This window comes from Chiroxiphia lanceolata, chromosome 7, assembly GCF_009829145.1.
Source record: "Chiroxiphia lanceolata isolate bChiLan1 chromosome 7, bChiLan1.pri, whole genome shotgun sequence".
Lineage (NCBI taxonomy): Eukaryota > Metazoa > Chordata > Aves > Passeriformes > Pipridae > Chiroxiphia > Chiroxiphia lanceolata.
This window is the reverse complement of record NC_045643.1, coordinates 11,673,710-11,700,559: the sequence shown is the minus strand read 5'-3', so window position 1 is coordinate 11,700,559 and position 26,850 is coordinate 11,673,710. Positions and strand designations below refer to the sequence as shown.

Sequence of the window (26,850 nt, the reverse complement as noted above, 5' to 3'; positions counted from 1 at the left end):
CACTTAACCAATAATATAACCTCCTACCTCACTGACTGACGTGCACTCTTGAACTGGTCATCAGTAGGGCTACTTGGATCAGCTGACAGAGGAAAGGAACTCTGCAGATTCTTTCAAAAGAAGAACAGTGGGGAAGTACAAAGAGTTGAATATTCTCTTATGTTTTAAGTACTGGAAATACTCAAAGGGGAAAAAAAATAAAAATTAATGGGGAAAAAAATAGAAGCACTGATGGAAGGCACATGATATTCAAACACAGGCAATAATTTTAAAGGAAAATACTTTGTAACAAAGTTCATCAAAATTCAAAACCTCCTTGCATCCCAAAGCAACGTGCAGACTTTTTCAGTGCAAACTGCATTATACATATAGAAGCACAGAGCAACACTAAACAACAGTTTAAAACAGAAAACACAGTATTTTCCTTTTTTTAAAATTAATCATAATTTTTCCATGAGACAAGGACTAACATGGACTATGTTTTCTGGTTAAGTTTGCACATGTAGGATATCTATTGCAGCACTAAGCAAGGAAGGCAGGCAGCTTGCTCACCATATACTGAAGTACTAAGTTTGAGCTAACTGATACTTAACTTTTAGATACTTTGTAAACCAGATTAAATCCTGAACTTTCAGTGCAGCAAAATTTAATTTATTTCACTAGACCAGTGTTTCATCCCAAGTTTTAAAGGACTGGGATTAATGTTTTACAACACATATATATTTCAACATTGCACTCAATCTGATGCCTTGAAAATCTTATCATGTGAAATGAGTTCAATATGGTAACAGTTCAAAAAACATCTTACCTCAGAAGGACTGCTTATTTCTATTGCAGTTAAAAGGTGATCATTCAAAAATGCTTCTATTCCAATAAGAGTTTTATTCTGAATGTAAAAGAAAAAGTAATTTAAAAAATATATTTTAAGTGGCTTCTGCCTTAAGAAGAAACAAAAGGTGAATCTACGCTATAATTTTTTTAGACTTAATTGAGTACAAATTGATTTTAATACCATCTTAACACCTATAAATATAAAGGTGAAGCTGACACTAAAGTGGCTATGGATAAACATACACACTGATAGACAAAATAGTAAGAACAATAAAACCTATGACAGAAAAATCAAACTTAAATACTACACTTCAGATTATACAACTTCAGAAATGTGAGATATATATTTTAAATCACCATTTTAAGAAGTAACATTAAGTTTCCAAAAAAGATAAAAGGTTGGTTTATCTGATCAAAGTTTAAATTATGTTATTTGCAGCATACCAAACCGTTTAGTTTTTGACGAAGCAAGATATTATGAAGCTGCAGTTTTTCTACTTCCTTCTGAAGACAAATCCTCTCATTCTTTAACCTGCGAGAATTTTCTTTCTCAACACTTAAAGCCACGGCTAATGCTCTGTTATTTTGTTGTAAAGATACTTTCAACATAGATGAGTTATCTAAAGGAGACAAAAAATGGTGTTATTTTCACCAGCTTCAATTCCAGGCCCTCTCTGTGTGAACTATCACTGTGCAACAAATTTTTATCTGCAGGTTTTGATGCAACGACAGCAAAGTCGGACACTTTCCAGTGCAAAACTGTTTCTGTGGCCGTCAGTCTGATGACCACTCTGCCTGTTTCATGTTCAAGCTTATTTCATGCACAGGTCCTGCTAAGGTTCTTTTAAGAAGAAAGCATTTAAAACTTGATAGTTTCGTGACCATAAAAATGTTTAAAAATTTCTAAAAAAAATGCACATTTTACAAATTAAAGTATTGAAACATTCTGATAATGAATGGGAGTTTTGACAATATAAAAAGCTTTAAATTCAAAATATGCCTTCCACCATCCCAATGAAAACCTACCTACACATATCTGCTACAGAATGTTTAAGAACTTAACTTTTTTTTCCAATGGCACTGCATATTACCAAAATGTCGGGAGCTCTTCCCTCACATTCACAGTAGGCACACAGTTAACCTGAACCCAAACCAGAGAAAAGTCTGACAATACTCTAAAAGAGCACAAAAAGGAGCGAGGCTAGTTTGAAAACTGCTTCTACTACAGCTCTTCACTGTCTTATGTTTTTAGTTCTGTGATCTGTTATCCAAAATTTGCAAGGCCTTATTTCTTTGCCTTGGGAAACAGACAACAACAGTGGGAGCTTATTCCAAACATTAGGCTTTGAAATTACTATTAATCTTACTGAATTATGAATTATTTGTATTACTGCAGTGTGGAGATTTCTAAAGGACACTAGCATTATTCATCTATACAGTTTATTTTTCACTGAAAATTAGTATTTTTACATAAAGCCACAGTAAGTTAAAATATATATACAAAAAGAACAAAAATATATAAATATATACAGAAACAACAAAAAAAAATCTTCCTGCACCGCTCACAGAAAGAGAAGCAGAAATCAACGTTCACTGAACATGCTGCTTGAAACAGAGCTCTCAAATAACAGTGTTTCACTACATTTATAGTGTCCCAATCTTTTGCAGAAAAGTTTCTGAGATGTTCCATAGTGGTATTTTTGTCTGAGCCAGAAACAAACCCCAACCATTTACCACGGCAGACCTATGTTTGAATGTAATGTTGACTAACTGGGAAAACAAAGTTTCCCAGTGATTAAGTGACAAGTGATTAAATCAGCAGATTAATATTTCCAGTTTTCTTGGATTCAGTAAGTTACATAAAATTATTCATTGAATTATTCATTGAATAATTTTATATAAATCCCATTTTTGCAGATGGGAATAGTACGTGTTTTACCATGGCAACTATATATTAAAAGTTCATTGATTTTACTCATTTTGAGTCCTCGATTTTCAGATGCCTCAAGCATGGCTGTGGACATAGGTGTTGTAAATGCACTTGATTATACTCTTTACAAAAACACTAGCACACCAAGAAGCATGGACCCAAAATACTCTGAGAACTATATAAATAAATAACTTACAATCACATTTTAACTTTCAGACTCTCCTAAAATTCTCAACATAAGTTAGTGTTTTTAACAGGCAGCATTTCAGCAAATCATGTTAAATAGAACTACTATTCCTTTTAAAGCCATACATTCTAAGTACAGTAGATGGCTTCAGTTTTATTTTAATAGTACTTACTCATCAACTTGGTTTTGATTTTAGAAGCTAAAGAAGCATTCAATTTTGCAGCTTGTAATGTTCCATCCCTCTTTTTCCTACGCCCTTTAATAGCATTCAAGGTGAACATGGCAGATGGTGATTTAGCAGTTGCTTCTTTATCCATCACCAAAATGAACCTGTACATTGTCAAGGGGAATGTCCAAATAAATAAATAAGTTATCTTTCTCACACTTCTTAAAATTAGGTTTCATTATCTCTTACAAGGATATAAGGTCTGAAATCGAAAAAATTGCTTCAGTCTTTACCTTTGTTCAAATAATTAAAACAGGTTAATGAATAAATCAACACATTGAAACATTAACACAGAGGTGAAATATTTTAACCTAAAATGATCCCACTTTTTTTTAGCTTGTCCATTCCCTCAAGTTAACTATCTAAGTTTGCATTTAAAAGGTAAAACCCCTAAGGTTCTATTGCTTCCCAATACGACCAGAGCAGCTTGTGCTTTGTCAGGACAGATTTTAAATTGACACAATTAAATAAACCGGATTATAAATGCTGTAAATTTAAGCAGAGAGAGAGAGAGAGAAAGAATGGCCGGCAAGCAGACGTAGGACAGGGGGCGGTGTCCCAGCCCAGCGCTCCGATGAGGCTCCAGCCGCCCTCACAGCCCCCTCACAGCCCCCTCAGCGCCCTCACAGCCCCCTCAGCGCCCCCTCACTGCTCCCTCAGCGCCCCCTCACTGCTCCCTCAGCGCCCCCTCACTGCTCCCTCAGCGCCCCCTCACAGCCCCCTCAGCGCCCTCACTGCTCCCTCAGCGCCCCCTCACTGCTCCCTCAGCGCCCCCTCACAGCCCCCTCAGCGCCCCCTCAGCGCCCCCTCACAGCCCCCTCAGCGCCCTCACGGCCCCCTCGCGGCCAAACGGCTGCCCGCGCGCCGGCGGCCGCGACAGGCGGGGCCGTTGGGCCCGGCACGTGCGACGGCGCGCGGGGCGGGCGCTGCGGGTCCAGGCCGGGGCCTGACGGGGCGTTCGGGACAACCTGCCCAGGGAGTCGCCAACACCCGCGGTGTGCTGCGTGATTCAGAGGGAAGATGCACAGCCAGGCCGGAACAGCTGGATATAAACCCCTCCCGTGTCGACAGCCTGGTTTATGCCACGGCCAACATCCGTCTTTTTTGATGCTTGGTTGATAAAACAGGAAAGGCATTGTAGTGGTTATGTTACATACATGCAGAATTACCTGTGTTAAAATAGTTCACATGTTCTTGTACGTACAGATTCACAGAATATTTTGAGGTGGAAGGGACCCACGGGCATCATCAAGTCCAGCTCTTAATGAACAGCCCACATGGGGATGGAACCCGTGACCTTGACCTTATTTGAACCGTGCTCCAACCAACGGTCCACGACACTCCAGAAGAGGGAGATGCAGAAGTCATCAACCTTTAATCTATGGTTCCAGTTTTTTCATGCATCTGTGGGTGATTTAAAAAGGAGTGGGGTGTCTGTAACTTCACAACAATGTGCCTTCACAAAACCATTTTAAATACTAACCATTAATAAAGCTAAAATTAAAAAAAAAAATATTAATTGTATAAACACTTAGCATCAGTCTCAGTACACTGTGAGGAAGGAAGTAGGGAACTACAGGTATCCCACCTGGCTGTCAGAGATTTTTAGGAAGAGTTTGATATGTTTGGCTTTCAGTTCAAAGACTTCATTTAGGTTAAAAGGAGAAATCCATGTAATTCCTTCTCAATGGAAAGTTAAATTTTTTCTAGCTGATTTTGAGCTATTAGTAATAGATGGAATGACAAACTGAATAGACAGGCATCAAGACAGTTATGAAGACAGAAATGATTAATTTAAAACCCAATAGATTCTATCAATGCATGCTGCCTGCACTCTTATCAACTTGCAAGGGCAAGAGTCTGACAACAGAATTTGACCAAGCCCACTTTTAATTTGGTTCAGGTAATACTAGAACTGTGAATTGCAAGGAAGTACTTTAGTCTAATTAAATGCTTTCCCCCAAAATCTCTTCTGAGCCCAAAAGCCCTTGCTCTTGAACACTCTCTTCACATACATTCTCTTTCACTGGCTATATGTGCCCAGTCCTATCATTCATGTGGACATTAATTCCTACATTTGATCCAGGAATCAGTGAATTTGGAGTAAACAGAGTTAGTGTTTTATTTGAAGATTTACAGAAATGCAGAAGGTTGAAATAAAAAACAGCATCAGGTTCTGTGGTCGAGTAATCATCATGAAACCCCTACCTTTCCATGTGCTAACATTACAATATGCTATAAAGTAAGTCAAAGGAATTGCACATGAAGTATCAGTAGCATTATGTGAAAATGGATCTTTATGAACTTATTACCTTCATAATCTGCTGCAAAGAGCATCTGGAGAGTCTCTCTTTTCTACCTTTTTTTTTGTTTATGATATATGGTACAGTTTCTCAGTGTGGCCCTGTAGCTGTAAAACCCTATGCTTCTAGGCAAAACCCTTAAAACACAGATTTGATCCAGCACACAATATATACCTTTGGTACATTTTCCCTTACAAGGAAACTTGGAAGTGACTGTAGCCACTGTAAAACTCTGGCCAAATAAAAGAGCAAATAACCTTACGTAACTTTAAAAATAGAAAACCAATCAAATACAACTTACCTCCTTATCCTTTCCAGAAGGCAGGGTTTTCTTCCAGATCCAACAACGAGTTTGCATATACTCCAGTTCCACAATGGTCTCAAGTCCTGAAGGGGCAATTGCCAATTTGCTTCCATTTAGTGTTTATGTTGCTACTGCGGGCAATAAATTTAAAACAAAATGTGAAGCACTGCATTTCCACCCATGGTCATACTTTCCTTTATCCACTGAGGAACTTCCACACTATGCCCCTTCACATGTAAAAATCTCCAGTTAATTACCAGCTGCTCAGAGTTGGGAAGAACTTAAACCACTGCCAAGTTTCACAGTCCATATATCTTAAATGTGTATTAAGAGCAGAATTTTGTGTTTCAGTCATCCATCAGGGATCCTATGACTGGTCTCTAAACTGAATAGAAATGGAGTGAGGGAAAGACACACAGACCTGTTGTAAAAGCTCTAATCATGTGGGAATTGAATTTGTACCTCACTAGATACCTGCATATTCATGTCTGAGAAGAATCTTCAGTGAGGAATTAATCCTGTAGGGTGTAGTAAAGTGTGAGCTATGACTAAAGCACTTCTGGTGGGTAGATTATGTAGAACGACTTCTCCCTCTGTGGATTCTCTGATGTCCAACAAGACCTGAGCTCATGCTGTACCTTTTCCTGAAATTATAGGATTCAGAACTTATCTTTCTCTAATCACACCCTTTTTGCACAGGCTTAATGAAAAATCCATTTCTTAATGCCTCTTGCTCTCTGTCAAATTTGACTGCAATTAGTAAACTGAAACACAAATATACAGAGGAGGAGTGTGTAAGCCTGGCTTCCTTGGGAAACTAGTGAAAACCAACACAAAAACGCCCGTGTTCATTTCCCAAAAGGTGCAGCTCAAAAGGCAGTTTGCTTGTGTGGGTTGGTTTTGCTTCAAGCTTCTATGCCAAGTACATGCTGTACTAAGCTTGAATAGTCATGATAATTCACATGGTTAAATCTGAGGTCCAAAACCTATTGCATTGAATATGTGTATATACATGTATTGAGTGAAACCGTGTAGATTGTTCTGGTCTCACAATGCAGAAATACATGAAGGAACATTTTTTTCAGACTTCTGAGGCAAAACCAAGCCAGCTTCAAGGCGGAAAGAAGCATGAAAAGCTCCAGCTTCATTAAGTGAATGTTTCAGAGTGAGAAAGACTGGAAGTTACACTTAAACTACATTGCAACGTTTGATAAAAATGGCCACGTTTAAGTAGCAACTGGTATGTATGAACTATTCCCCGTGAGTAAGGGAAAACACACATTATTATCCTTACTAAAGACACAGTTAAACTAGATACCATTACTCTACAAAAATAATCTATTATACTTGTTTTCACTTGTTTTATAGTAAGTTCAACACCCATGGATTATCAGTCTGTATTGCATTCAGTAGCATGTTGTAAATTGTGTGCTTATTTAATTAATTAGATATTAAGCATCGAAGACTTGGCTTCTGGGTACATTCTTGGCCAAGGACTGTTCAAGGAGCACATGAGAGCCATGGTGCTTGGCATGCCATTTTATCTCTTTGCTGCAACAGTAGCATGTTTAGTTGCTAAGCAAAATTAAACGTGAGGTGTTTAGCGTGGCTTTAACTGCCATTCTAATGCAAACTGGCATTAAGATAAAAAGAAGTGAGTTTTAAGTAGAAGTGATCATTCAGAGTTACACAATTTCAAAGAGAATTTATTCTCTCCCTACGAGGACCAGATGCAATATGGTTTATATGGCTCTTTCCTTTAATGTTCTTCACTTGACTGAAGGGAAGTCTGAATTACAAGTTTGTGGACTCACATATTAACTGAAAACAGAGTAGCCTATGAATATTTAGGTATTCTCAAAAATCAAAATGTAACAGTAACAGACTAGAATATAGCAAGCAACAGAGCTGGAACTACAGCTGCTCTGTGTTACACATCCTTTGATTTCACCTCTTAGCAAGTGAACCCATGGTTGAAGTTCTACATACCTTAAATAGGCAACAAAATAGCTCCAAAAGGAAATTATGACTTAAAAACTAGGATGATACAAGACAAAAATCAATAGGAATTGCAGATATAACTGAGTAAACTATTTAAATACAGTAAAGGTACATTTCTTATATGTGCAGTGTACAGTTAAGTACGTGAATTTTACTGGACTTCAGATAGCAATTAAAATATATTGTTAATATTTGGGATTCAGTTATGTTTTATTATCTAAGAAATATAATATATAATATATAAAAATATTTTATATTATATATTCTAAGCATATAATCAGCTCATATCTTCCAGAAAGTCTGCAGAAAACCAAAGTTTCACCCTGTTCACTGTTGCACACAACTACAAATTATTTGGCAGTTGTATCCACAATGATAAGTTCTTACTGTAGGTTATGGCAAAAAGAAACTTTGTAAGCAAGTAAAGGAGAATTAAGTGGGAACTAGACATAACCTTGTAAACTTTTTTTTTTTTTAAATACAGCTGCATCTTATGATGCATGACACATGAACTACTTTTCATGTATGGAAATTTGCATAATAAGGTTGACACAAAAGCATAACAAGAATCTATTTTCTTTACCTTTCCACTGTTTATGAATGCATTTTGATGACCACGCCAACTCTATCTGAGATATAAGCAATTCAATGGGACACTCTTTGAAAGTCTTTGTGAAATGACTGTATGAGAGTGAGGCACCTTGCCTACATTACAGAATCATAAAATCACAGAAACATCAAGGTTAGAAGAAACTTTCAAGATCACCTACCATCAACTTTATCCCCAAGTGCCACATCCAGACATCTCTTGAACACTTCCAAAGGTGGTGACTGCACCACCTACCTGGGCTACTTATTCCAATGCCTAACCACTCTTTCAGTGAAATTTTGTTTTTCTAATATCTAATCTGAACCTCCTCTGCCTCAACTTAAGGCCATTTTCTCTTGTCCTTTCACTTGAGACATGGCAGTGAAATAGCATTCATCTGTGCTATTTTAGTGCATAAGTGGTTCCCTCTGAAAAATGCATATAAATCTGAAGCAAAAAAACCCAACCAAGCAACCAAAAAAAAAACCAAACCAAAACCAAAAAACCCAAAACCAACCAAGAAACAAACCAGAGAAAAAACATATTTTACATGTAAGCAACAGGAAAGCAAATTAAAAGTTCTGACGGCTGCATTTATATATAATAGGTAGAACTGAACAGACTGCTGCTGCCACACAGGTGAGCAGGGAGTTCAGGGAGTCATGTCAAAGCAGGGCAGAAAACACCAGTTGATCTGAGGCTACCATTTCCTGCCTTTCCCCCCTGCTTTAATAAAAGCAGACCTTTCCATCTTCAGACTGGGAGCACATACCAGCAGCACATCACCCTGGTGAAATCGCTTGCCTTGGTGCTGCAACTTGGGCTGTGCAGCTGCAGAAGAAACTGGGCTCCAGCTTGGTCTGAAGCCACTGCCCTGGTCTGGGCTGGCCAGAGGGACTCCATCACACTGTGAAGTAAAATGGGAGCACAGGGGGTAGGAGACAGCTCAAGTTGCTCTCAGATTGAGAGCAGCCCTGCCAAGAAGGACCTGGGTGTGCTGGTGGATGAGAGGCTGGACATGACTTAGCAATGTGCTCTGGCAGCCCAGAAAGCCAACCCTGTCCTGGGCAGCATCTAAAGCAGCGTGGCCAGCAGGGCAAGGGAGGGGATTCTACCCCTCTGCTCTCCTCTGGTGAGATTCCACCTGGAGTGCTGCATCCAGCTCTGGGGTCCCCAGCACAAGAAGGACGTTGATCTGCTGGAGTGAGTCCAGAGGAGGACCATGAAGTTTATTACAGGAATAGAGCACCTCTCCTATGAGGAAAGGCTGAGAGAACTGGGATTGTTCAGCCTGGAGGGGAGAAGGCTTTGAGATGACCTAATTGCAGCCTTCCACTACCTGAAGGGAACTTACAGAAAATATGGGGCAAGACTGTGTACGAGATCATGTAGTGACAGGAGAATGGGTACTGGGTTCAAGCTGAAAGAGAGTAGGTTTAGATTAGATATCAAGAAAAAAATTCTTTGCTGTGAGGGCAGTGAGGCACCGGAACAGGTTGCCCAGAGAGGCTTTGGATGCCCCATCATCCCAGGAGGTGTCCAAGGCCAGGCTGGACAGGACTTTGAGCAACGTGGTCTAGTGGAAGGTGTCCCTGCCCATGTTAGAGGGGTTGGAACTAAATGATCTTCAAAGTCCCTTCCAAGCCAGGCCATTCTATGATTATTGGGATTATAGAACCAGCAATTGAATCAAACCCACTCCGAGTAAACACGTACTTGTAAAAAAAACCAACCAAAAAAAAAAAACAAAAACAAAAAAACCAAACCAAAAAAGCACGTTCTCGGAAGGGTTTGTGCCTTTCAGAGTAGCCGACTGTACGCAGGTCAGCCTCACCTCGGAGGACGCAGGTACCGCAGCCGTACCGCAGGGAGTTCCTCCGGGTAGCGCCGAAGAGGCAGCGGCAGCCGAGCCCCAGGGCTCCCTGCACTCGGAGAACCCGCCGTACCCGCGGGCAGGGACCCTCGGGCGGCCGGCGGTGCGCCCGGAGATGGTGCTGGCGATGCCGCAGCAGGGGCACACCGGCTGCCCCCCTGCGCTCCCCGCTCGGCCCCAGCCCGGCCCCCCCCGCCGCCATTTTGCGGAGCCGAGGCCCGTGAGGCGGCCCTGGCGCGGGAGGCGGCGGCGCAGGTAACGCGGGATGGCGGCGGGACCCCGGCCCAGGCGGGGCTGAACCGCCCGGCCCGGCCCGACCCGAACCCGCAGGGTCGGCGGGTGCGTCCCCTTTATGGCGGAGCAGCGCCCCACGAAAGGGAGGGAGGGAGCGAGCGGCCCAGATGGTGAAAACAGCTCTAATTAGAGATCGGATTTTAAAGAAGCCGCGTTGTTATTAGTACAAAATTATTGCACTTGTAGTGCTGTGAACTATACTCAAAACGAGATTTCCCAGGATGTCCTTCCAGTGCTCTGCTCACACATTCTGACCACGTAAATCTGCTTGCCCATTTGTCTCAAAAGAGTAACCTTTGTGTTTCCTAGCGAAGTAAAATGCCATCAGTTTTTATAGTAAAAGGTGTGGAGTATTTCGCTATTTACACTAATACATCTCCAGAACTGTTTTCAAAGTGGTATCGTGTAAGATGTAAGAGCTGACCTAATGCTTAGGTCTCGTATGTGATATGTTCAGTCTGTAACTGGCATTAGATTTACTTCTGTTTGTATCTGTTTCAGGCTTGAATAGCTCGTAATGAACATCATCATTGGTGAATGCAATGGCAGAGGGCAAGGTTGAAGATGTCCAGAGCGTTCTACGACTTAATGTGCGAGGATGTTTATACACAGCCAGGCGGGAGTCTTTGTGCCGCTTTAAGGACTCAATGCTGGCTTCTATGTTTAGTGGACGCTTTCCTCTAAAAGTGGATGAATCAGGTAAATATATTGAAGCTGTAAATACGACATTTTGACCAGGGAGCTCTGTGGCAAATACATCCTTATCCCAGTCAAAACTGTTGCTTCAGAATGTACTTCTTCAGTATGACTATGAAAATAGAATAAATTGAAGTTGGCAGAGTATTTGGCATTTAACTCAGATCCTATTTGTGAACCCCTATATTCTCCAGAGGCATCTCATTATCTCTGTTCATTACAGAAGGAGATTTGGGTCTAATCTTTGTTTCAGAACACTTCATTACTCAGTAAGGATTGCATTTTTCACCACCATGGCTTGATATGAAAGTTTGAATAAAACTATTCATGGGTCAAATTTCACACTTGTTTGTGACTTGGAAATCCTGCCAAAGTATGTCTGGTTTAAAGATACGATGGCTGAAGAATAGTAGTTCCTTGTTGTACACTTTGGACTGCTCAAAATATCTGAAATGTTTGACATTTGTATGGGCAAGACTTAGCCACCATCCTTCACAGCCACAGTGAACAGCCTGTTGTACACAGCCCGGTATGGATTGGTTGGTTTCTGTAGGGTCCTTGAGCCTGGCAGGTAAAGGAGAGAAAAAATTACAGTAAAACTTGACCAGTATTTAAGGAAGGTTTGACTAGATGTGTACTGGAGCTGATGCTATTTTTAACTCTTTTAAATGGTCTAGGTCCAAAACTGAAAAGATCCTTGGGATAGTGAGTAAAGATGTACCTGCAGTTAGAATTAGAAATGTGTCTAGAATTACATTTTAACATCTTAAGCAGAGTGCAGTACAGATGAGGTGGTATGCTGACATTGTTCTATGCAGATTAGTGATCTCACTGAAATTCCAAAGAAATGTTTTCTGCACTAAGAATTTTATCGTCAAATAACAAATATTCCAGGGAAAAAAAATATAGTTTTAAAAGAACAGAGACAGTATACTTACTCCTCCTAAGTAAAACTAGCACAGAAGTTTTATACAAAAGGCTTTACTTGATGATTTGGTAGAAAGTGACAAGTTTGTCTTCACTTGCTGGAAGCAGTATTATAAATAATTTTATTTATGTTTTCAGGAGCATGTCTAATTGATCGAGATGGAAGCCTGTTTAAGTATCTTTTGGATTATCTTCACGGAGAAGTTCGGATTCCTGGAGATGAACAAATTCGAATTGCACTGCAGGAAGAAGCAGATTACTTTGGAATCCCTTATCCATACAGCCTGTCTGACCATTTGGCCAATGAAATGGAGACATATTCTTCAAGGTCAAATATAGAGCTTAAAAAGGTCTTAACAATTCTTATATTTTTTGAGTTGTACTCTCTAATCTGCATCATTCATTAGCACCAGATACTAAAACTATAGTATGTGCAAGTTAGTGCTTCTTAATCACCACACTGAATAATGAGTAAATTCAGAATTTTAGCTTAAGAAATCCTGGATTTGATAATGCAGTCAGAGTAGTTAAGGACATCAGCTTTTCCCATCATTGCAATACAGCAATAGTTTAAATTTGACTCTTGTTTTACATGCAAGTCTGCTGTAAAACTTGCATAGTGAGAATGACATTGTTTAGTTCCCTGTTTGGTTTCAAATTTTACTTGAGATTAGATCTGATCCCTTCAAGAGGTTTGATTTTTTTTTTCAGTTTCATAAATGCATCCTAAAACTCAAGAGACAAAATGTACTTTGACATTTTCTTAGAACAAGGAAGAAGAAAAGGAAAATTACTATACTATTTAAAATCCTAAGGTTTGTCTATTTTAGAGTAAAACTTAAAAGCTAATTCTAAGTAATGGATTGGAAATTAATTTATATTACCAGGTCTGGCAGGTGTTAGTCCTGACAGTTATCTTCATTCTCTTAATAAGCTGCTGTTCCATGTATTTCACATTCTTCCTTACTCATTTCCTTTTGAAAAGCATAAAACATTTCCAGGCCTTTCAGTTTCTCTTCATATTAAGGAGCTGCCATGCCTTTAAGTATTTCTGTTGCCTTTCTATAAACTTCTCTTAGCTTCACAACAATCTCTGTTAACACCAGATAAGAAATACTGTAGCCAGCATTCTAGAAAAAATACATCCTTGATTTACTTAAAAGAGCTGACTGGTCCACTTAAGAAAATTTAAGTATGAAAGTTTATTCAACTAAAAATATTACATTTTTATTAGTATTCTGTATTTTTTGTTTTATGTTTCTTCCAGGCTTTGTTAGATTTCTGTGATTCTTACGATTTAGTTTGTACCAAGCCTACAGTGTGGGTCCTGCACTATCTCAGCACATCTGGAGCAAGCTGTGAAAGTACAATTATTGGTGTGTATGCCACAAGAGCTGATGGGACCGATGCAATTAATAAGGCACTAGGAACAAAAATTCATAGTAAAAGCATGTACAAAAGGTAAGGTGACTGTCAAACACATGAAAGCACTATGAAATGAGAATAAATAGTCACATATTATAATTATGCCTAGTATTGTCATATGTACCATAACAGAGCATTATTGTATTATAAATCTGTGGAAGGAATCAGATTCTTTCCAGCTCCAAAACCAGCTGGCTAATACAAATGGTAACATTAAACAAACAAACAAAATAAAAACTAAGCACGGAGTACAAGAATTTGAGAGTCCACACAAGGTGGTTGGCATGTAGTTACTGTAAGTTCTCATTGTGTTTGAGTTGTTATTTTTAAAATGTCTCAACAATTTAAAATTACTTTCTAATATTTACACTAAATACAGTGAACGAATCCCTATCCAGAAAAACTTCCAGAAATATTTGCAATGTTAGTTATGATCCATGCAATTGTATTTTGCAGTCTTCTAAGACAGCTGAACACCAAGAACTAAGGATGGTTTTAATTCTATAAAGAACATGTTCATCTCTACTATACTATTAATGCATTTTTATGGCAGTATTTTGAAGTTATTGGTAGACCTGTACTTATGACTGGAAGCAAATTGTCTTTCTCTTGGTCCCACAGTACAGTGTCAGAAGTGCACTTCACTGTGTATCTTTTGATTAAGAGAGAGCTTTTGATGTTTCATAATCATTATAATTAAGATGCATATTTTCCTAAATTTAGGCTGGAAATATTAATATTTATTCCAAGAGTATTTTGGAAACACAGTATATCAGGTATCTGTCCTCCTACTGTATTTTCCCTTTGAATGAATGATTGAGATCTAGAAGAACAGATTTTACACCATTAATTCTGTAATTATTATTTTATGAACATCTGTTCTTTCATGAAATATCCATTTTTAGCAATAGGTATTCACAAGAGGATAAGAACCTCTCATCCAAATGAAAATGAAATTCAAGTAACATTTTCCTTTCTACTTTATAAACATTTACTGCTAAGTCCTTATAGTTAAGATTTGGTAAAAAGAAGGATACATTTCACCAGTGCTACATTTTTAAGGACTTAGCTAAATTTATCACATAACCATTACCTTTAAAACAATATTTCTAGAGAAGCTGGAAATAATGTCCAGTACATCTGGAGCTATTACTCAGTTGCTGAACTGAAAAAGATGATGGATGCTTTCGATGCCTGGGAAGGGAGAGGTAGAGTATTAATTTTTTATTCCAGTAGTACTACTTTTTAACAGAAAAATAAGAAAAATATTTGCTAAATAACTATCATAAAAACTCTTCATAAACTTTGACTTGTAATGTAAAGTATTCCATAGTAGTGGCTATTTGGGGGATGGGGGTCTGAAGGGATGTTCCAAGGAGGGGACACGAGCTGACACAAATGAAGAAGTGCCCTGGCTGTAAACAATGTTCGTGGCAGCACTTTCAAAGCTGAAATTCTGCTGCATAAAACACACCTATTCCCTTGGTCAGATGTCTGCACAGGTGATGCTGGCTGTGTTTCTCAGCTCATCAATACAATGTTGCTTATGAATGCAGGTGTCAGCTACTGGAGAGTGCCCCAGGAGCTGATTGAATGTTGGACTCTTGAAGAACGCCCTCTGAAAGGCAGTTTGCATCATATGCCACCAGTTTATAAAAGGTATGCTGATTTACACAGATGGCTTTAAATTAAGCACAAATACAGTGCAATCCTTTTTTTTGCCTCTAATTTCAGGTTCCTTAAATAGCCATGCATGTTGAGTTTTCTGGTTTTTTATTTACATTTTTATAAAATGTCTTATAATCAGAGAGCTTGATTGAAGAACTGAACTTGCTAGAAACAAATTAACTTTATTTTAGAGGTCTCAGCAGCCTGGCAAGGACTAATTTCAAAAAGTGGAGAGCAGTGTTAGTTAAATGGACTGCTAAAACAGAAATTTATCTGCAAACTTTAAAATGTTAACTGATTTTCACGTATGTGAGATGCCTTCTTTTTAGAGGGAATGTCTAGATTTTCTTCTCTGCAGTTTAATGGTGATACTTTTGATTACACCTCCATTCTCAACACATTAACTTAAAGCAGCCTTTTGGAGGTGCTGTTACACACTTACCTGAGCCACCCTACAGCCACTTCACTGCTACAGTTTTTAATGTCATCTTACAGAGGTAGAAGAGATTGGTTGTTGTGTTCATAGAAAGGCAAGCCTGATTGTAGGATGAACTGTTAGGGACCATAAACGATATTGTAACAAGCAAAAGTTAAAATAACTTCCTATTTGTGGATGGCTGTTACATATTGTCTGGTTTGTAATAATGTTCTAAAAAGAATAACTTACATGTATAGTTCATTTATTTAATAAAGTTCCTTATATTACAGACGACTAATCGACTATACTGAAGAGGAAGACTGTTTGCCATCTAAAGTGGGTCCCAAGCCAATCAGGTTCTCAGGTCCCTCAACAAGTACCCACATCAAAGTCAAGAATTCAGCTTCACTAAAGGTAGCTGCTTGCAGTACTTCACGTTCTGCAGCACCTCTTAAACGACCCAACAGTGAAAGGCTGACACTGCACAGGGAAGCTTCTGAAACCACATCCACAACATGCTCACTGGTGCCCAGCAATTCCCAGGCGCCCTGTGGAAGGCAGGGTGCTGGCAATGGGACACCAAGCCAAATGGCATTCAAGGTTGCAGGGACTAAGAAGCCTGTAAACAACCGTGTAGTGAAGCTGAAACGAACTCCACTTTTTCTTGTGACACCATCTCAGCCGCCGCCTTCTGCATCCAGTAAAACAAGTGAACAGGACAGTGCTGCTGGTCAAACTCCTACTACTTCTGTGGTACTGAACAAGAAAGAACCAGCTGTATTAGCAGAAAGTATTACACTTAAGAATGATAAAGTGGATGGATAATGTTTGACTCAGCCTGATAGACCAGACAGCTTTGCATCATCTCGTGTGGTCATTTATCAAAGATTAGGTGTAAAATGGTGATGAAATTCATGAAAAGCATAGGAAGAAATTGTTTTAAGTAAACACTGAAGTGTGTTTTCTGCTTTATTTCTAAATATTTTTACATGTTGGGAAGGGAGGAAGAAAAATGGATTAAAAAAAGAAAAAAAACAAACATGGAGCACGTGCAGTTTAATGTTCCAGAATCTCACATTCTGTTGGGCTATACTTTAAAGGGAGTACTTGCACAGCATAAAAGAAGACCACTTTATCAACTTTAACTATTGTTAAAAATAACTAGAGTTAACCTTAATTTGTACCTTTAAAAGTGGGAGAAAATACATAAAAACAAGTAGCTTTTCTTAGATACAAGTTTGCCACAAGTGTGCAACATACATGTGCAACATACTGTGAAGACTCCAGAAGTTCAATGCACTTCTTGGTACTTCTGGTGAGGGTAAATCACCCTTTTTTGTTATTAATAGCAATGAAAGGGACCCCCTTTCCTTGTACTCAGTGAGGAAATTCAGAAATACAGGAAAGGAAGAAGTGTGCCTTGGGAGTGACAAGGCCATTTTTTTCCCAGAGACACACATGTACTACTTTGGTACCGGGGTGTGATCTGCCACTGGGGAAGGCGGCTGCAGCCTTGGTGTGTTGTGTCACACACTGTGGGCTGGGTTTTCTGAAGCTGCAGGAACCTCACGGGTCTGACTTACAGTGGCCTTCCCATGTCCTTCTGCAGGTCCTTTCAAATTAGGAGGGGACAAACTCAGCTTCTGTGCAGCAAAGCACAGAAATTGAGGTTGGAGGTGCCCTGGGTTTTGCCCCCCACCTTCCCCCCGAGCAGGCTGGAGGAGACATTCTTGTGCCAGGGCAAATGCTGAGGAATGATACTGAAATGAAGAGCTACTGTATGTTTCTATCAGGAGAGGAAAGGTGTATTTGGATCACTGATTTTAAAGAGCCCTTTTGGTGGTTTAAACCAGTGGACAAAACCTGGCTTTGTTTTGTACCCTTGCTTACAGTTGGCTGCTGGGTTTTGTCGCTGGTTTTACGAGTGCTTTTGCTCTTCCAGCGCAGTAAATACAGCTGTCTCTAAACACTGAGCATTGCCAAAATGCAACGTTCTTAACATTCCTGAGACTATTAGAATTACAGAAGGATTCTTTAAATGTGTTATTTTCTAGATCATTTAGAAGCCGTCATATTTTCAAGCTTTACTCCTAACCAAAAGGAATTGACACATCATCTGCACAAATAAAACCCCCAATTTTTCATGTACTAACATGTTTTTAAGGAGACATTTTGTCATGAACAGTAGCCATTGTAAAAGTGTGCAGTACTGTTATTCTCTGCTGTTGGTATGTATATGAAAGACCAGCTGACCTTTAGAATCTGTAAGCTAGAGGTTTTTCTTAATAAACCTAAAGATCACAATACTGAGGCTCTTCCTAACTGAACAAAAAAAAGTTTCACTGAACAAAGGAAAAATCAAAAATTATGGAAATATATAACATAACGTAAACTACTATTCTTTGAACATGCAATTCATTATTTGAGACTAAGTCAGTGAAATTTGTTTTTTCTAGTAATCTGGTTGAAAGGCAGTTTTTAATACTTATCTTCTGTGTGAATAGCTGAGCACTTTACCATACACTTTTAAATCTTTTGACAAAGCTTCCTAAAGCTTATTTCTTTCTTCTTCAACTTTTGACAAATTTAGAAAGCTTCTATAAACACAGAATCACAGAATATCCTTCAGGTTAGAGAAGACTTTTGAGATCACTGAATCCAGCTGTCAATAAAGCTCACAAAAAGCACAGAATTTTGCATGCATACAAGAAAAAAGCTTTGAGAATAATCCTACAGGACTTTCTGAGTTTGCACTACCTCGGTGTTTATTTAATTATTCTAGTAGCACAGTATTTTTTGAGCAACATTCATGTCATTTGCATTACAGTGGCTTTAATGAGTCTTTTCTTTGTCCTGGACATACTAGCTTGTGGTTAAAAGAATAAAAAACAACCAAAAAAGAACTCCCTTGAATTTCAATAGATAAAAGAGGAAAGTGGCTCTGGTGGAGAGGTAAAGAAAGATCAATTATTTTTTGAAGGACTTGATTTTATTTATTTATTTTTAATTGGACATGCCCTTTTAACTTAACTGAGTAAGCACTTCCAAAATGTTTTTTATATCACAGAATCTTGTTAAACGTTTCTTTTAACTGATGGACTGATATTTACCAGTTTTATGATAGATGAATAGCATTAACCTTCATGTTGACTTTAACCATAATAGCTTTGCCCTTATCTACCCAAAGCCTTTTAAAATGTGGAAATAAAATTTCATCTTCTCTGGGAGGCCAATAGTTGAAAACAAATTAAATTTACCAGTCAAAGGATGAGTGATCCCATAACCTGGCTAACAGAATGTTTTTAGAGGCCTTGGGACAAGGAGCAGAAATTCTGCAAGTCTGAGTTTGCTACAAGTTGAAATTTCCTCAAAACGGTATAGTCCCAAGTTTCTTGAAAGTCTGCCAACTGCAGACTTTCATTAATATTTCACTTAACATTTCACTTGTCTAACTCAAGTAAAGAAGTGATACTGCATCTGCACTGATAAACTGTGACACACCGAGTGTACAGACGGGATAGTTTAACTGGGGAAACTGCTAAAGGTCCTACAGTTTTATAGCTGGGACTAGATGTGTTGTCAAGTGGTGTGACTACTTTACTATGAATCTTTCTAAAATTCATTATAGCAGAGATCATGTTCAGAAAAGACCATGTTCAGAAGGTGACTCCAATGCAGTAATGTAGGATCTGATATCTGCACTGCAAAGGCTGACACAGGGTATCCCCCGTAGTCTGATGCAATAAATTTTTTCTTACAAATGCTGTCAATTTTCCAGTTGGTTAGTTCTTACTTTCGTGCTACAGTCTTTCCAAACCATCAGTGATACAGCATCATATGAGTTAAGGAGACAAGAAAATCATGATTCCAAGTTAGATTTCTATAAAATTACTCCTCTGTGATTACACATGCAGAGGGCCAATTATCACCAAGATGCGATTCAAATAGATGTAATTCTACCTGTATGCTTCAGAGTATGGAGAACTCACTTGTACTTGATACAAGCATTATTTCATGTGATAGGCATATGTTGTCACTGATCCTCAGGGAGAGTTTTCATCAGGTTTGTTTTTAGCTGAAGTGCCATGGAAATACTAAAGCTAACTAATTTTTCTTTCAGAATGTTCCAGTTATTTCCGTACCAGCTCTTTCAGAGCAGAAACATACGCTTTTAAACTGGATTACATTAAATTGCTTAGATAATAAACATTATGTAGTTCAGATCTTATTGTGTCTAATAAAGAAATCCTACCATTACCCTGGAGTAAGCAGATTTGATCTACTTATTTCCTTCCAGTCCATGAAGGACAGATTCTCACGCAGTTAAAATCAGGAGGCCAGTTATGCTATCAAAAACTGGGGAGGGAAGCTGTCTGTCCCTTAGCTGCAGTTATAGAGTCAAAATGTGGTTAGAAGTAAAATTTTGTATAAAAGCCCCACAAAAAACTAGATTCATTTTGGGCAGCAGGTGTTAATAAGAGCTGTTAAGCAGTAGAAAAAGGTAAAGCTGATGTTACAGAACGTTGCTGCTTTCTGAGCTTTTTGGGTGTATCTTCTTAAATAATTATCTTCTTGCCAAAAAACATTTGGTTGTTTATACCAGACTTGATCACTCTTGGTCAAAAATTACTTCACAAATTCATGGCATCACATGATCAGCTGTGTAGTGTGCCCAGAGTTTGCATCAAGGATTTGGACCCTTTTCAAAGTTGCCCTTTTCCTCTCTCTCTGGTACAACACACATGACCATTGTGCACAGCTTGTTTTAGTAGTTTTGTCTTAATAGTTGTACTGTCTCAAATTTCTGGCAAATTTCTCTTGTATCCTCACATGGGTTACTGGCAGTGGTACTGGAACTCGAGGCCTCTGGATCTCAGTGCCTCTGCTGTAGTCACAAGTCTATGAACAGGAAGGATGTATTTGGTTGATAAAATCTTGATGCAGATTCACTTGATGCCCAATCACTTGATAGGATAAGAGACTCACACTCATACAAGTTCAGACCTGGACTTCCCCTACGACAACAGGGTCCAGGAAAGCATTGAAAGATCAATGTTTCCATTCCAGAAGGATTAGTTTCTCTTTCAGGGTGACATTTTCAAGCACACTAAGTGACTTTTTTTTAATTTTTTTTTTCCAAACATGGCTAACTAATCTAAGTTTTCCAAACAGTTTGACTGTATTAAGTTACCTTCTCTTTTTAGTTTTCCAGCTGTGTATTTGTATCTTTATTTTGCTGGATTCTGCCCTTACTCTGAGTTTAATCTTGCACAGAAGATAAACAGATCCAACCTGCTCTACAATAGTGCCCTTTAGGGTCTGTTTCCACTTCTGAAAGACCATACAAAGTGCAGTGGGAATTCCGTGTTTGTGTTTGAGTGATGTCAAACAGCTGTATTTGCTTTGCAAATTGAGGGCACTTTTTATAGAAGAGGACTGGCCTGGAAGCCAAGCCTTGCCCTCCCCTTAGTTCCCTCACTGACCCCTGTACAAGTTCCCAACATTAAAAGGAGTACTGCATGTAGCCATCTCTGTAATGAGAAAATAAAACCACAGCTCCACTGAAGATGGGCCCAAGAGCATTTGGTTACTCACAACTACTGTGCACAGTAAAACACTCCTAGAAATTGGCAGATATCATTCCAAGCACACAGAGACACACAAAATGAAAGATGAAGAGATACTGTTCTGACACAGCTACACTTCAGAGAACAGCCACATAATGTAGTTAAAATGTGTAGTGCAATAAACTTCCAAAATCAGCACAGATAGCAGACAACACATGGTGTGCTAAAACTGCAGCACCCCCAGAACCAGCCCACTCCCCAGCCCAACCAAACCCATGCAGTTCTCAACAAAGAAAATACTCTTGCATCATGAGAGAAATGTCATCTTTCACCTGTTAGGCCTGGGTCTGTCACATACTGAGGCACCAGTACTTCAAAGCTTAGCTGGTACTGAAGAGCACAAGGTGGTCCTGTTGTGCTGAATTATGACTTATGTTATGGATGTTATTTATTTGTAGAAGGCTGCTTGTGAGAATAAGAAGATTTAGGGAATAAAATAACTTCCAGTAATCCTGTCAAGTGCAAAAGCTATTGGAAAGGAATAAATGTCATTATAGATAAATAAATAATTTAGATAAATTTAAAAAGGATAAATTCCTCTTTTTTTTAGGAAGGGTTAGGAGAAGAGACAAATAAATTTCACAACTTACATAAGGACAATATAAGAAGATTCCCGTGTAATATCTCCCTGGAATTTGTAATTACATCTCTTAGAGTGAGGTTACAGGTCAATCTATAAGGAAGCAGATAAATTTTGAAAAGCTACCTATCTGATGGGTGTTGCACAACAAAGATTCTGGAATTTCCATTCCATCTATGTAAAAACATTCAGCTTAAAAGTGTGATAGGTAATTAAATAGGATAATAACAGTGCTTGCAATACTAAGAAAGTCACTGTCTATCTATGTATGTTTATTTTTCTTTCACCACTCTTCCAGATGAAGATGAGTTATTTGCCTTTTAATATCAGGTTTTACTGATATTCATATGTGGGACACTGCATACAGATATCAAAAGAAATAAAAATTAAGGAATGCACCTCACTCTACACTTGAAGATTACTTTTCAAAGGCCACAGAGGAATAGTAAACCAGTTAGTACTAAGGAATTGTGCAGTCAACAAACAGAAATTAGGCAGAAGAAAATTGGTAAAAAGCAATAGTAAACAATAACCTAGGCATAAACTTTTAAAGATCTGTAAGTATCCTTCTGCTCTTACTGAAACCTCGACAGGAGGTCAATCTTACTGACCTTCTACGCCTTTCTGATTCTGACACTTAGGTCACTAGTTCACTTGATGCCAGGTCTGGATTCTGACACCTTACTATGTTAAACAATAACTTACATTAAAAGTGTGTTCAGGGTGGAGACAGCTCTCATGGCAAGGTTGTTTCATGCACTGTGGCATTAGAATCCAACTAAAAGCAAAGTTCAATCCAAACTCAGCTGAAAGCCTCCCACTGATACCAGCTGAACTAAGCAAATACAATTTGAATAAGATACAAAGGTTAGGCACTGCAAAGCAGCAAACACCAGGATATTTTAGAAAGAAGATTTTAATTTTTGGAAGAAACAGGTTTTCTGAAATACAGAATCAGAACATAAAGACTAAGTAATTTATTAGTCATAGCTTTCATTATGGACAGATGGTTCCTACAGCAAAAGTATAGAAAAATAATTTGAATTCAAGTCTAGAAGACCTGCAACTTTTCATATGCAAAAAAATAAATCCAACTAGTCATAGAAAAGTGGCTGATAAGGATGGAGAACAGGGCTGTGCATCTGAATAGCCATTATTATATACATTCCAAACTTAAATGAGCATATTTCCTCAGCCTCATAAAAATAGTTTGTCCATGAAAAATACCAATATGTAATACATTTAATACAATTTATACTTGAACTTAAAGATCTCAGATTATGGAATAATAAGCTAAAATCAAATGAACTGCCTTTTCAACTCTTCTTGTATATAACAAAACTCTCTGTGTATACAGTGTGCATGCATGTATGTGTATACACGCACAGAAAGAAAGAGATGTATAGAGATTTGCTGAAAAATTCTACAAGATCATCTGATTTCATTGCAGATCACAGCATACAGACTTTCTGGGATCCTTCTAACACAGGCTGTTCTACAAAAAATAATGTTGACTGGTATAACCACATATCTACAAGAGGCTTTTGCTATTATGAATTTAATTATCAATTTGTTTTTCCAACCTAGATTTCATTTTTCTAAGAAGTAAATGCTGCTTTGGTAAGATTCCGTACTGTCACGACAAAATAAATGTGAAGATATTGGGGAAAGCCTTGAAAGTATGATTTAATTTTGATAATTAGTAAGTAATAAAGATATCAACAAGTTTTAAGCAGCAACAGATTTAAAAGACTATGTTCTGACTTATTTTCTTCACCAACAAGCATTTCGAGCAAGAAACTAAAATGACGAGATTAAATTTCTCTGCCTGCCATCACTGTGACATTTTAAGCCACCAAAGTCACAGTTGGCACTGAAAGAACAGTGGCATCAGCAGAGACCTCCCTCCTTGCAGGACATAAATTGCATTGGGACACCCTGCCAACACTGCCTTGGAAAGGCCTGTGATCCGCAGTGTCTGGTGTGTGGTGCTTCCGGCGGCTCTTCTCCGAGTGTGTTGGATTCTCTGTGGTCCTTGCAGTTGTAGACTGCTCTTGATTTTTCATAGCTCCTTTATTTTTAGATCTGAAGCTGTTATGCTGCTGTCTTCTGTGCTCAGACCTGGCGCCACTCTTTGTATTTTGATCTGCCTCATTACTGGCACCTTGTGCCTTAAGGGATCCATTGAGCCGCATGTTTTGGTGCTGTGGGTTGAATCTTCGTCTCTGGCTAGAAGGCCCATTCTACCCAGGAAGAAATTGGATAACTGTCAGGTTATTTGAATCCTTCCAATACGACAGGAAATATAGCAATTAGAATTAACACTGTAACTAGGAGAAGCAAAACACTATACACTTTTGACTGTTACCAGTTCTCTCTTTATTACACTTAAAAGCTGAACTGTGAGTACCATGCTACATCTGAGTAGCCTGAAAATATAGATGGCAGGTTCACAACTGATGCCAAATTAAAGTCTGCCATGATTTAAGAGAATACAGAAATACTAGACAGCTCAAGAGCAGCTGTTGAGGAAATGACTCTGTGGGTTGTAGTCAACAGAAATTGCATATGAGGGTCCCTTGGAAGCCAAAAGGACCAACACTGTTACATGTGACATGACCAAAGGGAACAGCATGAAGCTGAGGTTTAGGTTAGATATTAGGAAAATGTTCTTCACCCAGAGTGTGGCTGGTCATTGGAACAGGATCCTCAGGGCAGTGGTCCCAGCACCAAGCCTGACAGAGTTCAAGAAGCCTTTGGACAATGCTCTCAGGCACACAATGTGACTCTTGGAGATGGTCCTGTGCAGAGCTCGATTTGGGCTTTAGTGATCCTTGTGTGTCCCTTTCAACTTGGGGTACTCTACGATTCTCTGAGCAGTTAAGAAGTGCTGAAGAACTTGACACTGACTGATTTTTTCCAAAATCACGAAAATACCTTTCCTAGTAAAGTGTTGTGAAAATACTACAGAAAGACTGCAGGAAGAACAGAAATTAACATGTAAACTAAAGTCAAGTGAAGCATCCACATTGTGGAAGAGACGTCCATTGTGATATCTTGTTCAGAGGATGCTCTGATCTTTACCAGGAAGTGGCTAAATTACCCTCTATTTGCATGCCTGCCAGGGCAGCTGATTCCATGTATGTACTGACATTATGTAATGCTCTTTTGTTTCTCTTCAGGCATCTACTTGATCCTAAAATCCCTTCTGGGACAAAATTCAGAGCAACTTCAGTGGCAGCTTTACCTAAGACCAACAGTAGAAGGACATTCTAAGGTGCTCATATAACAAAATAGCTTCCAGTATAGGATAATACTATAAGCTGTGTTGTAGAGCTTCTGAAATAACATGCTTTTAAACCCAGCAGGATTCTACTTTTAAAATGCATCTAATAATTGTGCTTCAACAGCACATCAGCTGACCATTTGGTAAGTATCAGGACTAAATGTTTCTCCATCACAGCATGTAGGGCAGTTAGCTATTATGGAGGGTTTTTCTTTTTCAGTCTATTAACTGCCACTAGTTACTTCTGAACACCTGACAGCCATCTTTGCTCATATGGCATTTCTGGTATTTCCACTCCGAATGCTCACGCTGACTTGAAAATGAAACTGGAAAATACATGCTTGCATATTTTCAAAAATTATTAATTAAATATAAAGATTGCAAACCCGTACTTGATTTTGTATTAACAACTTTCAATGCTGCATATTTTCCCGAGATTTCTTAAGTAATTTAGTTTAGTTCATAACTGGTTTCTTACCTGCTTATTTGTTGGAATTCCTTGAGAAGAAGATTCTGTAGGATTGGAAGAAAGATGACTTTGTACTTTAATGCTGGCTGTTTTATTATCAGAGTTCTTGGCATTACTAGAGGACTTCCGTGTGTGTGTGTTTTGCTTGCCAGTTGTTGCATGAGAGGTCATTGAAGACAGCACTAAACTGCATGGTGTCCTTGAGGAATAGTTGTTCTTTGGGTGAGAAACTATAAAAGAAAAAGATTATGTGTTATCAGTTAAATGATCAACATCTAAACATAGGAATGTATTATTATTCTGCTTACACTTAATTTTGGAAGCATTGTTCCAGCCTCGCTTTAAATAATGAAGTAAGCTAGACAACTTGGGTTGGAGTTAGGCCATAGTGTTTTACTTCTGTAAAATGGCCTCATTGTGGAGCACTTCTGGAGACAGAAGAGCCAATGCGATGGCACTGCACTAAAACTGGAAGGAGTCTGGCAGAAGGCCAAGTTTTCGTCATCCAAGAGAATTTTTCAAAATTCCTGGCACCTATTGGTTTGCTTGTCAACTTGTAACCAGTTGAGCTGAACATGTGCTGCCAGGACCACTCCATGCACTGCTTGTCCTATCAATAATGCCCCTGGTAACAGGAGTCTTCATGCAACAAAGGAAGAAATGTGGGAAGTGATATGCCAGTAACTCTCTTGACTGCTTGAGGTCAAAGGAATTTGTGTCTGCAGACATCACAGATTAAATTCTATTCCAAATTATTCTCTGATCATGGAACCATGGCTGTCATTGCTGTCTACATATGTACTACCTACAGGCAACAGCCATGAAAGCTGCCCTAGAATGTCTACACATTTTTAAGATGAAAAAAAAATAGTCTAGTGCCTGTTGCTTATCCCTCTCTATGGAGATGGGTAAAAAAGGTTCTTCTGTACCATGAATATCTATAAAAACTGGAACTGAATGCAATGCAGTAATCAACTTCATGTAGACCATGGCAGTCTGCACCATCAGGAACCATTACTGTTCATCTCAGTATATTCCTACTCCCTACTTCTTAATATTTTGACATCGCCTGATTTACTAAGCACTGTCATGTCTGGATGTGAAGTGCACCAAAAAAATCCTTATTCTTCTCTGCATTTCCACAGGCTCTTAAAGCTGTTTCTGTGAAATAGCCCCAAGCAGTCTCAAAGAAATGCTGAGGCTAACAAAGTTCTTG

General features: G+C 38.7%; 3 protein-coding genes across 10 annotated transcripts in view; 1 reads left to right on the top strand and 2 right to left on the bottom strand.

Moving 5' to 3' along the window:
* The window catches only part of SGO2 (shugoshin 2), a 28,550-nt gene extending 6,915 nt beyond the window's left edge, over positions 1-21,635 (bottom strand). Inside the window, exons 1-5 of the mRNA XM_032692734.1 lie at positions 21,631-21,635; positions 3,121-3,278; positions 1,276-1,451; positions 809-886; positions 28-110 (exon numbers count right to left, since the gene is read on the bottom strand). Of these exons, the coding sequence (XP_032548625.1) occupies positions 28-110; positions 809-886; positions 1,276-1,451; positions 3,121-3,265 (482 nt within the window). The 5' untranslated portion in view covers positions 3,266-3,278; positions 21,631-21,635. The remainder of the gene's footprint in view (positions 1-27; positions 111-808; positions 887-1,275; positions 1,452-3,120; positions 3,279-21,630) is intronic.
* On the top strand, positions 4,088-19,929 carry KCTD18 (potassium channel tetramerization domain containing 18). 5 transcript variants are annotated; one of them, XM_032692740.1, is made up of 7 exons: positions 4,088-7,021; positions 11,040-11,237; positions 12,300-12,511; positions 13,429-13,622; positions 14,700-14,794; positions 15,143-15,245; positions 15,963-19,929. In XM_032692740.1, exons 2-7 carry the CDS (start codon positions 11,081-11,083, stop codon positions 16,495-16,497), a joined length of 1,296 nt encoding a protein of 431 aa, XP_032548631.1. In that variant the 5' UTR covers positions 4,088-7,021; positions 11,040-11,080; the 3' UTR covers positions 16,498-19,929. The 5 variants fall into 5 exon arrangements, with proteins under 5 accessions (XP_032548631.1, XP_032548634.1, XP_032548632.1 ...); XM_032692743.1 differs by lacking the exon at positions 4,088-7,021 and adding an exon at positions 10,198-10,219; XM_032692741.1 differs by lacking the exon at positions 4,088-7,021 and adding an exon at positions 10,403-10,499.
* A 1,142-nt stretch (positions 21,636-22,777) lies between the features above and the next one.
* Positions 22,778-26,850, bottom strand: part of SPATS2L (spermatogenesis associated serine rich 2 like) — an 84,518-nt gene continuing 80,445 nt past the window's right edge. For all 4 annotated transcript variants that reach the window (XM_032692738.1, XM_032692739.1, XM_032692735.1 and 1 more), the window contains exons 11-12: positions 25,644-25,864; positions 22,778-24,122 (exon numbers count right to left, since the gene is read on the bottom strand). In XM_032692738.1, the coding sequence (XP_032548629.1) occupies positions 23,727-24,122; positions 25,644-25,864 (617 nt within the window). In that variant the 3' untranslated portion in view covers positions 22,778-23,726. The remainder of the gene's footprint in view (positions 24,123-25,643; positions 25,865-26,850) is intronic.